At 42.5% G+C, this 17,615-nt stretch overlaps 1 protein-coding gene across 1 annotated transcript in view; it reads right to left on the reverse strand.

Moving 5' to 3' along the window:
* Nucleotides 1-17,288, reverse strand: part of MRC2 (mannose receptor C-type 2) — a 183,580-nt gene extending 166,292 nt beyond the window's left edge. Inside the window, exon 1 of the mRNA XM_073582332.1 lies at nt 17,127-17,288. Within this exon, the coding sequence (XP_073438433.1) occupies nt 17,127-17,235 (109 nt within the window). The 5' untranslated portion in view covers nt 17,236-17,288. The remainder of the gene's footprint in view (nt 1-17,126) is intronic.
* Between the last annotated feature and the right edge of the window lie 327 nt (nt 17,289-17,615).

The raw sequence follows: 17,615 nt of genomic DNA on the forward strand, positions 1-17,615 counted from the left end.
ATCCTGCAGGGTGCCTTGCTGAAGCTCCGCTGCCAGCAATAGAGGATGGAAGCGAAGCTACAGGGAGCTCGCATCACCTTCTCTGTGACGTGACTCAGCTGGCACCGGCACAATGTAATCGCGCCAGCATGTATGCGCAAGCCAAAAGAGGAAGTTGAGCTGCAGGAGAATGTATGGAGAGGTTGAGTATTATAAGTAGAGAAAGCGATGCAAGAGACTATTTTAGGATCACTACACTCAATACCAATAAATATAAAAAAAATAAACTTTATTGTACACAAAACCATAAGACACTGCACACAGTAAAAACACTAGTAGAGTACACATAGGTAATTGCGCAAACAGAGTAGCTAGTAAAGTCCCTAGTCATGTTTTTAAGTGTTTTGCTGTGTGTAGTGTCTCATGGTTTTGTGTACAATAAAGTTTATATTTTTTTATATTTATTGGTACTGAGTGTGGTGATCCTAAAATAGTCTCTTGCATCGCTTTCTCTACTTATGGTATAATTTCTTGTATGCAATTTAGTGATCCCAGTGGGGTTTACTTCCCCTATTATTTAATGATGGTGCCCGCTTAATCATCTTATGTGAGAGGTTGAGTATTAAAATCTTTTTTTTTTTTTTAATAAAGTTAATGAGGAGACAGGAAATTATAATGGTTGTGAGGGAGGAAAATTATATTATAATGAATTGAGGGTGGGAGAAAGGATATGACATATTTAATTGAGGGGAAGGGGCATTTAAATATATTGAATTTGAGGGGCATGTAATTATAACGAATTGGATTAGCGAGAGATGTGAAGTGGTGGGGTGTTGAGTACACCGTAGAGTGACGTAATGAATTGGGTGAAAATATACACTGGCAAATTAATTTAGCTATTTATTGAGTGGGGAATAGTGACTAATAATAGCTAATAGGGGCACATTGGATTATCAATTTCCATTATCTGACCATTTTCATTTTCAGAGATGATCAGCGCGGCAAACCCTTTAGTAATTAGTTAGCACATGAGGAGACATCGACATGAAGGCTTGACAAGATGAGTAAGAAAAAAGCAGTATTCAGATGAGACGTCAGTGGTAAATAACTGGATGTAAGCATTTATACTGTATAGGGTTACGTTTACAAAGATCGACTGGCAGCACTAAGTGAGCACCAATTGCTAAACCACTACGGATCGGCAGCCGTCTACTGCGGTCAGTCTACATAAACAAGCTATTGAATGATGCACACAGAGCGCTCTGGCCCATATAATAAAGCATCTCCTGTTGCTATATAGCGCTGTCCCTTATTAAATAGCATTCCTCTATATGTATAGCATTGACCCTTATTATATAATTTACTTTTGTCATATATAGTGTTATTTATTATTACATATTATCCTTTATTATGCACAGCTCTTTCACCTGTGTGTTAATCATGTGACCTATCACATGATCTCAAAAAGGAACTCATGTGACGAGTCCTGTGGGTGCCCATGCCGTCTAGACAGTCTGGGGCCCTGCCTACTCTTATTACGCTACTGGTCCCTTAGAATTCTTTATCCCATGATGAATGTGTAACAAGGTGGCACAGGGTGGTAGTCGTGGGCGAGTTCACTAAGCAACAGTCAAGTGAGCACCCCGGCACCTTGTACATGAAAAGATGAATAAAGTCCCCTGTACTGCTTGTGCGGCATGCACCAAAGCATACTCACAAGTTCTGTCAGATTCCCCTCAGCTGCTGCCATGTCGGCTCCGCAAATCACTTCAGAGATAAGGTCTTTTTCCAATAATTGAACTTTACTAAACAGCAGCATATTCATTTCACAGACAGCACAGTTCAAACACAGAGGTATTTTCTTACAGTTGTGGCCAAAAGTATTGACACCCCTGCAATTCTGTCAGATAATACTCAGTTTCTTCCTGAAAATGATTGCAAACACAAATTCTTTGGTATTATTATCCTCATTTAATTTGTCTTAAATGAAAAAACACAAAAAGAATTGTCCTAAAGCCAAATTGGATATACAGTAATTCCACACCAAACATAAAAAAGAGGGTGGACAAAAGTATTGGCACTGTTCGAAAAATCATGTGATGCTTCTCTAATTTGTGTAATTAACAGCACCTGTAACTTACCTGTGGCACCTAACAGGTGTTGGCAATAACTAAATCACACTTGCAGCCAGTTGACATGGATTAAAGTTGACTCAACCTCTGTCCTGTGTCCTTGTGTGCACCACATTGAGCATGGAGAAAAGAAAGAAGACCAAAGAACTGTCTGAGGACTTGAGAAACCAAATTGTGAGGAAGCATGAGCAATCTCAAGGCTACAAGTCCATCTCCAAAGACCTGAATGTTCCTGTGTCTACCGTGCGCAGTGTCATCAAGAAGTTTAAAGCCCATGGCACTGTGGCTAACCTCCCTAGATGTGGACAGAAAAGAAAAATTGACAAGAGATTTCAACACAAGATTGTGCAGATGTTGGATAAAGAACCTCGACTGACATCCAAACAAGTTCAAGCTGCCCTGCAGCCGAGGGTACAACAGTGTCAACCCGTACAATCCGTCGGCGTCTGAATGAAAAGGGACTGTATGGTAGGAGACCCAGGAAGACCCCACTTCTTACCCTGAGACATAAAAAAGCCAGGCTGGAGTTTGCCAAAACTTACCTGAAAAAGCCTAAAACGTTTTGGAAGAATGTTCTCTGGTCAGATGAGACAAAAGTAGAGCTTTTTGGGCAAAGGCATCAACAGAGTTTACAGGAGAAAAAAGAGGCATTCAAAGAAAAGAACATGGTCCCTACAGTCAAACATGGCGGAGGTTCCCTGATGTTTTGGGGTTGCGTTGCTGCCTCTGGCACTGGACTGCTTGACCGTGTGCATGGCATTATGAAGTCTGAAGACTACCAACAAATTTTGCAGCATAATGTAGGGCCCAGTGTGAGAAAGCTGGGTCTCCCTCAGAGGTCATGGGTCTTCCAGCAGGACAATGACCCAAAACACACTTCAAAAGGCACTAGAAAATGGGTTGAGAGAAAGAACTGGAGACTTCTAAGGTGGCCAGCAATGAGTCCAGACCTGAATCCCATAGAACACCTGTGGAGAGATCTAAAAATGACAGTTTGGAGAAGGCACCCTTCAAATATCAGGGACCTGGAGCAGTTTGCCAAAGAAGAATGGTCTAACATTCCAGCATAGCATTGTAAGAAACTCATTGATGGTTACCGGAAGCGGTTGGTCGCAGTTACTTTGGCTAAAGGTTGTGCAACCAAGTATTAGGCTGAGGGTGCCAATACTTTTGTCTGGCCCATTTTTGGAGTTTTGTGTGAAATGATCAATGTTTTGCTTTTTGCTTCATTCTCTTTTGTGTTTTTTCATTTAAGACAAATTAAATGAAGATAATACCAAAGAATTTGTGTTTGCAATCATTTTCAGGAAGAAACTGAGTATTATCTGACAGAATTGCAGGGGTGTCAATACTTTTGGCCACAACTGTATGTTTCCCTGCTGTCCGGGCAGACTCGATTCTTCCTGTCATCTCTGTCTATATTCTTGCAGCATCTGTCTCACTCTTGGTCAATCTCTGACCCACTATTCTGGACAATCTCTGTCCCACTCGTGCTCCAGGCCCACCAGCTTCCTGCCGTTTCCCTGGTCCGGCTGCGAGTTATAGGGTAACGGGCTCACCAACTCAGCTACCTCCTAATCCCAGCCGCTAGCTTCGGATCCTTTCTTGGAATGGCACTGTATAAGCTGGTGACCACCTGCACTATTCTCATCCTGGGCGCCCCTTTACTGCCATCTGCAGACTTATCCCCCTGGCCTGTAATACTCTGCTCACATGTCATGCCCTTGGGCAAGCTGCCTGGGCATCTGACAGAACCAGGAAGTATCTGTCCTATACCTCACTGCTCGGCTGTGTGACTCTTCCCATCTGCTTAACCCCTATGCTGCCTAACTAAAACTTATCTATCCTATTCTCTATCTCTAATGTGCCCCCTCTATTCTAATCCCCTTATGGTCCTGCTATATTTCCTATTCTATCCCTAAGCTAAAGCACAATACATCACATTACAGTATATGACAAATATATTACAGTGCACGCAATAGCAAAACATTAATAAAACATCAGGGTGCTGCATGTGTGACACAGGTGAACAGCATTGAGGACAGAGAATGTACATGAGGGTCCCTGCCACCTCCTTGCAAGTGTATGTGTGGAGCACTTTTCCATTGCACTAAGCAATGTCTATGGGCATTTTTAGTATTTTTGCCAAAATAACACTGCAATGAAGCCAAAAACTGTTTGGAAGAGTACACGACAGAGGATAGAAGGTTAAGAAATGTAAAACCTCCTTCTCCCAAGTGTCTGATTGAGGAATTTAAGGAGCCTGTCCTTTGGACAAAGTCACACCCATCTCCAAGAGAAATGTAGAACACAGACCCTATTATATCATGAGTGACCAGAGAGCTGATCCACTAGGGAGCTTGTAAAAACCTTAGCTGTGTTTGGTGGGGTGTGAGGGAGGAGACAGAATGAGGTCAAGAGCCTGATGAGCTGCTGAACATGAGGGTAGTTTTAAATCATTTCACCAGTTAACTCTTCCAGTGCTAGAATTCGTCTAAAATCCGAAATATGTTGATTTGCACTTACGCAAAAGTAAAGGAGCCAAGTAAAAATATCAAGGCAAACAAGTAGTGCAGATCATACATTCAGAATTCTGCTTGAGGGATTGGTAAGCAACAGATTTCCTATGCTGACCGTTGCAAAATGATCTGGACCACCCATGGTTTTTCAAGGTTTAGGATTATTGTCTGGAGTTTTTGAAGATTTAAAAAAACATGAATAAATGTTACAGCTTCGCACTGGGTTTATCATTTTCAGCAAGGTCAGCATAGCTGGAGGAGGCCCAGAAGTAGGGTCTTAAATCAATAAATTAGAAGAGGTCTTGACACACAGTGAACCTTAGGCCAGGGACGCATCAGTGTATTTTCTTTCATCAGAGAGAATCGAACCAATTATAATAATCACATACTGATCAGAGTGTCAGTATAGTGTCGGCATAGTGTGATCCAATTTTCTCGGATGAGGAGAAGATGGCAAAAAATATTTTCCAGTCTTCTTCATTCTGTCAGTCCAAGAAAGTCGTACTGCACTCAGATGCCATCTGCAGGGCTGCCACTAGGAATTTCGGGGCCCCATACTGGCAAAAATTTTTGGGGCCCCCTTCAGACTTCACCCAGGCTCCACCCCTCTAACTGTCCACAGTCAAAAGATTTTTAAGCTGCCACCACGACAAGGTAGACTCTTTTGGCGGGGCCCTACTCTACTCTAACCTATTAAACATTTGTCAAAATATCTAATACAATTTAGGTACATTTTTATTTTTCAATTTTTAAAATAACCAATAATATCACATACAGAGAACAAATACCACCGCACGATGACCAGACACCATATTACCACCACATAGTGACCTATAATACCACAAGCAACAAATACCGCCACACCATGTCCAGACCACATAGTACCACCACAGTAACCGAATAATATCACATACAAGGAACAAATACCACCACACCATGTCCACACTACATAATACCACCATATGATGACAAATATCACCACATACAAGGGACAAATACTGCCACACCATGTCCAGACAACATATTACCACCACAGTGAATGAATAATACCACATACAAGGAACAAATACCACCACACCATGTACAGACCACATATTACCACCATATGATGACCAATAATACCACATACAAGGAACCAATACTACCACACCGTGGCTAGACAACATATTACCACCACATAGTGACTGAATACTACAATACTGATCATTAATAAAAAAGCACAATACTAATATCACCATAAGTGCCATTATACACATACACAGGAGCTCTGTACTTAGTATGCAGTGTCTGTGAACAGGTAATACAGTGATCATGGTGACATTATACACAGGAGCTCTGTATATAGTGTACAATGTAAAGGTAATACAGTGATCACTGGTGACTTTGTACACAGGACCGCTGTATATAGTATACAGTGTATAGTGTCAGTGTACAGGTAACACACTGACTCACCAGTGACGTCTCTAGATGAAGTCCTTCATCTTCGCTTTTAATCTTCATCCAGCACAGACCGCCATCACTTCTTCCAGCCAGGGCTCATCTCTGCAGGAAATAACAGTTATCTAGAGCACCTCTTGCAGAACACATTACTGTCACGAGCGCTTCGGAGGCAGGCCTCAGAAGGTCTGAGCGCCTGTCCATACGGACTGCTCCCTGGACCATCTGCCTCTAGGACCCAGCGTCGACCTCCTCCTGCCCTGAGAAGTTTGGATCTATTTAGCTAGTGGCTCAGCTGTGACCCAGTGCGGGTAATAGCTTCATTTCCACTTCTGCTTGCTAGAGTGTTGGACCTTCCCAGAGTACACCAATTTGACGTCTGGAATCCCTCTTCGGGTATCTGTATCTGGCAATTCAGCTAAGTGTTCCCCTGTTTGTCTCACCTTACCGTCTTTAGTTTAGCGGAGACTGCCTAGCGCGCATCTCCCTCCCGTTCCCTATTTAGGACTAGGCCCCAGGGAGACTCAGGGCCTCAGGCTCCGGCTCGGCGATTGGTGAGGAACCAATATAGGGACTCGGTAGGAGTTCTTGGGAGAGATTAGATCTAGCCTACGGGTCTCCAAATCCGTTCCTTAGTGTCTGGGCCCCCTTCCCCATTTCCCTTTATGTTAAACTTGGTTTTCCCTCACTGTGCGTGACAATTATTTTTTTCCCAAATTCTAAACTACACCAGATGAAGAAAAAAAGGTGAGTGTTGCTCTGCACAGTAGCAGAATCCCCCATATAAAACAGTATCATCAAAAAATAAAATACATCACTGCAGTAATAATATCCCTTAATTAGCCCTTATGGTAATAACTCCCATCCTGGCCCCCCGTGTGTCTTATTCCTGGCTCCAGCCATGTTTTGCTATCCTCCCCATATGATCTCCCCATCCTGCCCCATCTGCCCCATGATCCTGCCCCATCTGTCTCCATCATATCCATCGTGCCCCATGATCCTGCCCCATCTGTCTCCATCCTGCCCCATGATCCTGCCCCCTCTCTCTATTCTGCCCCATGATCCTGCACCATCTGTCTCCATCCCACCCCATGATCCTGCCCCAGCTTTCTCCATCCTGCCTCATGATCCTGCCCCATGATCCTGCCCCATTCGTCTCCATTCCGCCCCATATTCCTGCCCCACCTGTCTCCATCCTGCACCATGTCTTCCATCCTGCCCCCATGTCTCAATTCTGCCCCGTGTCTCCATCCTGCTGGTGAAACGTAGAGCGGCTTGCCACTTTCAATAAAAATTAAAAAAAAAAAAAAAAAAAGTGGATCATGTGAATGTGCAAGTGGGCATTATGAGTCTGAGGGTCTGGAGTGCAGAGAGCAACTGGTACGGACAGCAGTCACAAATGCCGGGGCGAGAATAATCCTCAAGGAGAGAACATGGAAAATGGGCCTGAAGTGGTGATTGACAGCGTGTATGCAAGTCCAGTGGTGCTAACGGGACTCTGCCAGCACAGACTGTTGAAACCAAGTCCAGACGCTTGGTGCCTCACTGCAGGGGCCAATCATTTATATACACCTTCCCACCTGTTTGGTTTCGATCTACCTCCATCATTCTCTGGCCCAATGAAGCCAGAGCTGTCAATTAAAGAAGAGGGAGGTGGAGATTGAGGAAAACAAGCAGTGGCAACACAAAAAAGATCACAGATTGTGTATATTTTTCTTATAGTTCTACTGTTATGCAATGTGTCTCACATATAAAGTGCCATGGAATAAATGGCACTATAATAATTAATAATAATAATAATATTGGATAACGGTAAAAAAAAATAATGTACATGTTCTATCTGTTTCTTTCAACACAAACACATTATAATCTATGGGGTTATTCACATGTCTGTGTTTTTACATGGATCGTGTGTCCATGAAAAACAGACCTGTCTGCTTTTTTCCATGCCAATACAAGGCAGTGGGTCCGTGAAAAACACATACAGCACATGGATAATTCGATCAAAAAATAATCAAAATGGAAGATTTTTTTTTCCCCCATCATTATGGAAACATTCCCTCCACGGAGAATACTACAAATACAGCCTGCTCCTACACAAGCACATCCGGAGTTACAGGGTAAACAGGGTGGAGAGTGAGACAACGCTTTGATCATCCTGATGACAGAAGAACCACAACACAATTACTTCAAACAATGAGGATTGTACTATAAATCTCCAGATATACTTGCACTTGGAATTGTGACTGTCTTCCTGTAGTAATGTATGAGCAGCCCAGGGGGAAATCACTAGTCATGTTGCTTTCTACATACTTTTCTGTTCAAACCTACAATGCGATGAATGGCAAATGTACTGAATAATTGTAAAGTCATAAAATATCACATTTCCGTGCCTCCATAGATGCAGGCTGAGAGTTGCAGTTTTAGCAACTGACGGAGAGGCACAGGTTGGAGACCAAAATATTGGAGTCTTTATGTGATATCTTTGGCCTCTCGGATAGAAGGTCTGGATGTGCCAGTTACCTCTGCACCCCCCTATAGCTACATCCCTGGCTGTTATTCCCATGATATCACCTGATGAAGCAATGTGCAGATATTCTCTTATATGTTAATTTACATTACTGTATATGGCACAGGTGGACAGTTAGAAAAGGGCCCCTGTGCAAGGATAAATATATTTGGGCCTTTTGCAGTCCAATAGCTCATTATAATACAAAATTACACCTGCTTTAGAAGTGAAAATGGACCCCAGTACCTCACTTGGGCCCCTGTGTGGTGGCACAGGTTGCACCAATGATATGTCCACCCCTGGCACAGTATGGTAGAAATGTAGCATGCAGGATTTTGGGTGGCAAAATGTCCCATCTTTAGCCTTCCCCATGTTGCTTGCACCCTTGCCTTTACGAAATAAGTGTACATAAGAATAGTCCGCAGATCTGTGGCCTATTGCAAAAGAGTAGAGAAATCTTTAACTGGTTCTATTTCTGTAACCTTCAGGAAATAATAATGTAGTACTCATGAGAAAGGCATGTCGGCTTCCCAGATGTGCATGGAGCTCAGAGCCTCATGTCTTTTATGTTGATATAACATGCAGTAAAGATGGAGAGACTCTGGCCACGGACACGTTAAATATACAGGACTTATGTTCAGAGTCAGTGGCATGTAAACCTCTGTCACTGAAATGGGAGAGAAATCCAGCTGTTTTACTATTCAGCTTTACTTGTCGTTTGTCATAAATTTGTATAAACCGTTTTTCATCACCAAAGATGACAAAGTATAAATCCAACCCAATGACAACTAGTCGGGCTGGATGTAAAACCAAAGTCATGCAATGAAAAAAATCTAAATATTCTAACAAATCTAATTCATTTTAAAGAGAATTTTTCACTTGATTTTTAACATTTAAACTGAGTGTCTTCACCAATTGGCACTGCTCCACTGATTCTGGAACTGGTTTTCTTTTTCTTCTGTGCACCTCTGTTCCAAAGTTATGCCCTCCAGTAATTAGTGATGCACATGTTTCTTTCAAACAACTGGGCGTATATTTCTCTGTGGGCGTTTGCGTTTTCTCTTCTGATGTTGACCAATCAAAACATGGCCACATCCACAGAGAAATTCTGAATACGCCAAGTTTTCGTCGTTATTACAGGGGGAATATCTTTGGAAAGGATGGGGGGCAGAAGAAAAAGAAAATCTGTTCGCACAATCTGTGAACCAGTATCAATTGGAGAAGGTACTGAGTTTAAAAGTAACAAAACCCTGTGAAAGCTCTTCTTTAAAAGGGGCTATCGAGGACTTTGTAAAAAATAAAAAAATAAATAAAAGTGAATAAGCACTAACAGCAACTTCTGAAGCTGGAATCGATCTTTCTTTCCTCGTACATAAGTGGTCCCTTGCAGTTCCGTCACTCAGGACACCTGGAGCCGGGATGAACTGGTTTATTTTTCTCATTTTTCAGTTGCTACCTACCTGTCTGTTGCACCCGGCACTATTTTTCACCGGCACAGAGCATTCACAGTGGCCTGTCCTGCTGACAGAGAGGCGGCTTCTTTTCCGCACTGCTCTATTCTGTCGACAGTGTGGCACTGCCGACGCCATGCTGATTGACAGCTGTCTCCCCGCTACATAACTGAGGTTTCAAGCTGCTTCTGCTGACATTATGTCGACAGAGCGGAGGCGTCTTTTCTGCCCTCCTCTGTCGACGGGGTGTGACTTCCAATGTTATATTTATTGATAGTCGGCTCCCCCAGTTAAGCAGCGGGGAGGCAGCTGTCAATCAGCATGACATCGGCAATGCCACCTTGTCAACAGAATAGAGCCGAGCAGAAAAGAAGCCGCTACTCTGTTAGCAGGAGAGAGCGCTATGACCGCTCTGTGCCGAAGAACCGTGTTGGGCAAAACAGGCAGGTAGGTAGCAACTGCCTGCCTGTTAGTACTTAGGCACATTTCTTTTTTTTTTTTCTACAAAGTCCCAGATAGCCCCTTCAAAGGGAATATGTCACCCCATTAACCATTGAATACTGCAATGCGCAGGCGCCGGACCTATCCCGGCGCCTTCGCACTGCAGGACTCTGCTCTGCCCTCAACAGGGCAGAGCAGTGCGCCTGCGCAGGAGCCACGATGGGAAAGAAAGAAGAGGACGTCACCATTAGAAGATTGGAGGCGCCGGACCGCAACACACATCTGACCAAGAACGGACCGCCCCCCTGGTGAGTATAATATAATTCTTTTTTCTTATCTTTCAGGTTACATCGGGGGGGGGGGGGGGGGGGGCGGCTTATCTACAGTATTACAGAATGCTGTAGATAAGCCACTGATGTCGGTGCCGGCAGCTAATAGGCGAAAAATAGGGTGAGATTCCCTTTAATGGGGCTTGAATTGATGCAAACTGATGTCAATGTTTTATCAGCTACAGAAAGAAAGAGAAAATGAAAGAAAAATAGTAAGAGCTTATGTAGTAAAGCTGATGCAAGCCTCTAGTAAAAGACATTGATTTGTAGGGTGGTAGAGGGTATGTAATGTTGGCCACGGGGCAGAGTTAGTTTATTTTATAGCTGAAAGCTAGAAAGAGAGATAGAAAGAAAAAGAGAGAGAGATGGTGAGAAAGAAAGTTAAAAAAAGAAGCCTATGTTGCTATGTTGATGAAAGTCTCTGGTAGCAGACATTGATTTGTAGGGAGATGTACTGCCTGCTACGGGCAATATAGGTGACAGCGATCATTCCCACAAACATGCACTTTCTAGTTAATCAGACCTTCTCTGGCAGCCTTATATTTAGGAGGAACATAGGCTAAAATCTAATGGGTGTAATCCTTGTTCACAGAACTGACCACCCTGGTAAAACATGGATCTTCTGAGCTTGCCAGAGATAGTGCTGCTGCTCTGGCCAATAGAAAGCGATTTCTGAAATATGCCTAAATACATGGCATATGAACATGGGGAATCGTAGTGGAAAGAGCCCAGTTCAGGGCTTGTTCATACCCCACAGATTTGCTATGTATTTTCCATCCAGATTTGCAGATTGAAAATCCTGAGTCAATTACTTACAATAGCGGCAAAGTGAATAAAATGTAAAAAAAAAAAATACAATCTCATTCACTGATAGTAGATAATACTGGTAATTGGCCTGTACTACATTTCTGTGGTTTTTCACTGTAGATTTCACCATTTTGCAATGTGTACGGTGAAATCCGCAACAGATTTTTTTCCATCACGTGTGGATATATTGTAAATGTCAGACCAGATGTAACAAATGCATTGTAATCCTTTGAACAAATATACAAATGTGGTAGGGGCCGGGATTGGGGGGTGGACCACTGCTTACCACGACCCGATGGCACGGACACCAGATGACGTAAGGACGAGGCGGAGACAGAATCCAGTTGTAACAGTTCCAGGTTTATTCCGTCGTCCTCCTGACGACCACCAAACACGCACCGTAGCTTCTTCACACTATCTCCAGGCCCGGGTACCTGTGCCTTCGTTCCAGTCGCAGTAACGCACCTCGCGGATCTTTCACTGGGGGCTGTCCTAGACCAATCTACCCCCAGCGTTTCACCTGTCCGAGGTCGTCATCCAGTCGGTACTCCCGGGGCCTCACTTGTCCTGCGGTACGTCACCCCGCCTGTCCTGCGGTCCGTCGTGTCAGGGCCACCCCCCTGACTGTCCTCTCCGTCAGTCCCCTGGCCGAGCTTTCTCCGTTCTCTGTCTTCCGTCGTCTTCAGCTAAGCTCCTCCCAGGACTGACTCTCCCCAAGCCCCGCCTTCTATTTATCCCCTCTGTCACAGGGGAATTCCCCTCCCGGGCTCCTATCTCCCCGCCCCCATGACTGTGCGTTTCTCGAGCCATAAGCCGTTGTCAAGTCCAGAACTACTCTCCCCTGCCATCTTGTGGTCTTTTCTTGGTACTGCACTCTCCAATCTCTCCCAGCTGTCACCCTTCTAACCTGACAATCTCCGCCTCCAGTGCACAAACTGTCCCCTCCTACTACCAGTCAAGCCTGTCCATCAAGTCACCTTCCCCACACATATAACTGTCAGGATAATTAATTTTTAGGGTTGGAATATGCATGGGTCCAAGATAAGTTCAGATAAATATATGAAAAATTGTCTGTTTTTCATCCAGAAAGAACGGATGATTTTTCCTCCGTATATAGTGTTCTGTATTTCATCTGTTTTATACATCAAAAATTTTAAAAAATAATATAAGGCGAAGTAGTTTCCTATATTTTTAATCTAAATGGATCCATTAATAGCGAATGCCATAAACATGGTGTCTGTATGATATTCATTTTTTCATGCACCCATTGAATTTAATGAGTGAGTCTGATCCGAAAAGGGTTTAGAGTAATGCATGCATCTAAGTTAGCCCATTTATTTGCATTGATCCAAGTGCTGTTGGTCTGACACATGGTCAGTATACAGACCAAAAATTATCTAAGGATGTCCTAGCAGTTTTAATGACTCCTGAAAAAGTTTTGTTCATCCAAATTTGCACTTGAAAAAAAGTTAAAATAATAATACATACTTTATGAATGGCGTAGCGCATGGTCGCTACCCCAGCCTTGACGGAGCATCCAGCACTAGAGTTGAGCGACTTTAGTCGGATTGGGTTTCATGAAACAAAATTTGTTTCAGATGAAACTGGTCCGACTAGGGCAAAAAAAGTCGGAGTTTCGTCCGAAACCCGACCCCAATGCAAGTCAATGGGAAATAAAAGTTGGCATTGAGCGGATGACATTTATCCACTCAATGCTGACTTTTAATCCCCATTGACTTGCATTGGGGTCGGGTTTCGGACGAAACGCCGACTTTTTTTTGCCCTAGTCGGACCAGTTTCATCCAACTCAAATTTTGTTTCATGAAACCCAATCCAACCAAAGTCACTCAACTCTATCCAGCACCAAATGAATTAGGCATCTCTAGTAAGTGGTACGTGCCTCCATGAAGTACACTAGAAATTTTGCTTGAGTCATGGACTGGAGTAGTATTTTTAGTGCAGAAAACGTCAGCAGATTTCATTAATTTGATAAGGGGCTTAGACACGCAACTACTCCTGCCCTCTCTCCAGTTCTGCCTATATTGGCAACTTTGATCCAAAGTGCCATTAAAATGCCAAAAGTCACAAAATATTTGTGCACGTCCGCATTGCACAAAAAATGTGAGACTTTTCAAAGCTTTTACACCAATTTTGCAGTGTAAAAGTTGTAATGAATTGGCCCTATTAGATGCGTATGATGGAAAAGCTGAACTCCTGCCAAGATGTGTTTCCAATTTTTTTTTTATATTATTTAGATTTTTGCAAAGTTGAGAACTCTTTTCATTGGTTCTGGCATCTATAAAGTACCAAACGTTTCTCATAAATCTGGAATATTGCAAAGTTTAATGACACTGGTGGAGAAGAATCAAAACTGATATAGAGTGAAAATGGAATTATTGCCCATGGCAACCAATCAGGTTACTGAATAAACATCCCAAATGGGTTTTGAAAAATGGAGTGGATTCTGGATGCCATGGACAAATAATTGTCCTTTTCTATGGGGCTTTCTACTCTCTAATAGAGTACTGATTAAAGAAGTACTACCAACAAAATTTTTATCCTCTTAAAATATTTCAATCATCATATTATATAGCACTGTTTACTTACAATTGCTCATTTTGCCCTTTTACCCAGCTAATTCTTCTGTTTTCCATTAGGTCTGTTACATCATGTGATTAAAAACTGACTAGCTGAATCTTTCTAAGCTCTGTGTGGAAACAGGAGGTCAGTTTTCCCTGCATGACTCATAAGTCCCTGCAAAATTCCCTGGAGGGAGAAGATGGGTCAAGAGTTGAAGAGGGGGATCATAAATGCAGGGAAGAGAGACTGCCTGTTTCTATATAGAGAATTAACTGGGTAGAAAGACTAATGAGCAATTGTCATTACACAGTGCTGTATAATATGATGACTGCAATATATTAAGAAGTTAAAAACTTTGATGGCAGTGCTTGTTTAAATGGCCTTTTATACAGACTGCTGCAAACTGTATGGGAATCAATAATAAAATTATTCGGTCCCTGAATTTCTTTTAGATGATGCGATCAGCTGATAAAGAAGAATTTGCTCATTCATCAGCTGAAGGGCCATCCATTGGGATGAAGTGGTTTTATGAATGCTTATCTGAATCATTATCAGCAGGGCGGACATCACCACCCGGCGCACCCGGGCATTGCCTAGCTCCCTGAGAAAGCTGGGGGCCCGCTCGCTGTCGGAGACATCAGAATGCTATAGGACTTATGAGTCGGGCTTTAAATTGTTTGAAATACTTACCTCTCCTCGATTCCCGCTGGCTGCAAATCCAGTCTCTTCCGCATCTTCTGACTCTGATGTCCCAAAGCAATGCAGAGAGCTAGAAGAGGCTGAAGGCACCAGAGTTGCGGCCAGCGGGGATCGAGCCCATTATGTATGGGGCATTATATGGGGGCCATTCTGCATGGAGCAATATATGGGGCCCATCATATACTGTATGGAGCAATATATAGGGCTCATTATACTGTATGGAACATTATATGGGGCCCATTATTCTATGTGGACATTATATGGGGCCCATTATTCTGTTTGCAGCATTATATGGGGTCCATTATTCTGTATGGAGCAATATATATGGGGTCCTTTATTCTGTATAGAGCAATATATGAGGCCCATAATTCTGTATGTAGCATTGTATAGGGTCCATTATACTGTATGGAGCATTAAATGGGTTCCATTATTCTGTATGGAGCAATATATGGGGTCCATTATTCTGTTGGGAACAATATATGGGGACCATTATTCTGTATGGAGCAATATATGGGGTCCATTACTCTATATGGAGCAATATATGAGGTCCAATATTCTGTATGGAGCATTACATGGGGCCCATTGTTCTGTATACAGCATTACATGGGGCCCATTATTATGTATGTGCATTGTATGGTGCACATTATTCTGTAGAGCACTATATGGGGCCCATTATTCTATATAAAGCAATACATGGGGCTCATTATACTGTTTAGAGCAATATATGGGGATCATTATATTGTATGGAGGAATATGTGGTGCCCATAATACTGTATGAAGGACTATACTTTCCGCTCTAAAATGAAAACTTTTGAATTCTCCCATGGCATGCACTATGCGCTGTGAGGATTTACTGGTTTCTGAGCTATTGTAGAATTTATAATAGATATCACTCGTGTAATGTAAGAACTAAATGGAATCTTTGGCATTGTACTATGCCTATACTTTATTTCTGTGCCATATGTGTATCATGAATCGTGGTATGTGCAAAAGGGGCCCACTGAGACTTTCACTCGGGGCCCATGGAAACCTGGAGCCGACCCTGATTATCAGTTTTTATAAAAGGCATTTACACCAATTCTGAGAAATATCCTGCCTTTAATGTCAATAATACATCAATATATCAACATTCCAAGCAATAGTTAAAGTGATATTACTATTATCAATGACACTAGTACACAGTTTTATCAGTAAATGAATATCAGTGGCCATGCATAAAGTATAGTTTATCTTTTGGCACACAGACTTACTACGGTTTTTACGGCTTTCTATTATTGATTGGCAGCACTAAGTGTGCCGCTATATGGTTCATCCATCTGGCACACTAGAACACTCAAAAGCACGTGTTTACAGAATATAAATGGCATATATTGAGCATGGTTTCCTTATTTTGACACTTTGGTTTAGCACTCAATGGACTATTTCATCCTCATGCGTCGTACAGTATTAAGAATTCTGACAATTTATATAAATTTGTAATCCCCATTCGTAATCCTGGTCTATAGTTTTTGACAAACCCTGTTTATATTGACCTATTACCTGCTCTGTGATTCTGGACTATACTTTCCAAGAAAGAGAACCTTTGTCCTTGATCAAATGCCAAAAAAAAAAAAAAAAAGACGAAAGGGAGGAACGTATCACACCAAAAGTGGAGTGAGAAATCCCATAAATATTCCAAGTGCTCTGATGACTTGGCCAACTCAAAAAACTAGCACCGTCTATTACACAAGTCTTATGGTATACAGGAATGACAGAGAACCCAATTCACAACCGGTATCCCATCCTCTGCAAAACAGATGGCAAAAATTCTTCAAATCCCACGGCATGTTGAAAAGTGCTAAAAGCCGGTTATACTTTGGTGTCGATGTCAGTGAACTTCAAAAATGTTCATTTTTACAGTGCCCCCTACAGTTTTCACAAATGACCAAGTGACTTCAAACCCCCACCACACCACCCCACAATGCAAGAAGGAACTGTCCAGTGCACATCTGCTTTTACTCAGTTCTTTCCTTATTTCTATCCCCCCACTAGGCCACCCTGCCCCCTTTGTGCCTTAACTTATACTAGTAGACATTTATTCAGCAGAGCTAAAAGGAAAAAAAAAAAAAAAAAAAAAAGAAGAAGAGTGTAGAACAACCCCTTGCACAGCACATTCCCCACTCAGTCCAAACAGCCAACCTTCCAAAAGTGAACAATGAGAAGTTATGAGGAGCAGTTGGTAACCATCAGAGGACAGTGCTTACCTGTGTTGGCACTGCCAAGGTGCAAATCAGTGATTAAGACCAGCAGGGTACATTTGAAAAGGAATGTGATCCAGGAGCAGAGAGCTGGATGCCTGCTGCTGAAATACATTCTAAAACTAACCTCCGGCTCTCCTGAAAAAGATGCAGGGGAGAGAGTGGGAGAAAAGGAGGGAGGAGTATCCAAAAAAAAAAAAAAAAAAATCAGGGAGGGCAAAGTGAACAGATGAAAAACCTCTGTATGTCCCAGCTTGTGTGAGTGTTAAGTCAATGGGCTGGATCAGACATTACGTAAGCAAGTGTGAAATACTGGGGGAAGATCTAAACGAAGGAGCAGAAACTTTCAGAAACTTTTCTTACTTTTGTCTTCAAGCATTTTCTAATAGATGTACTTCCTCCAGTTCAGATAGTGACTTTCCCTTCTTATTATATTTGCTGTTCTTACCATAAGATCCCCAAGTAAATTACTGTACTTGGAGCCACTGAGCAGGG

Source organism: Dendrobates tinctorius, unplaced genomic scaffold, assembly GCF_039654945.1.
Source record: "Dendrobates tinctorius isolate UK_male_01 unplaced genomic scaffold, ASM3965494v1 ptg000071l, whole genome shotgun sequence".
In the NCBI taxonomy this organism is placed as follows: domain Eukaryota; kingdom Metazoa; phylum Chordata; class Amphibia; order Anura; family Dendrobatidae; genus Dendrobates; species Dendrobates tinctorius.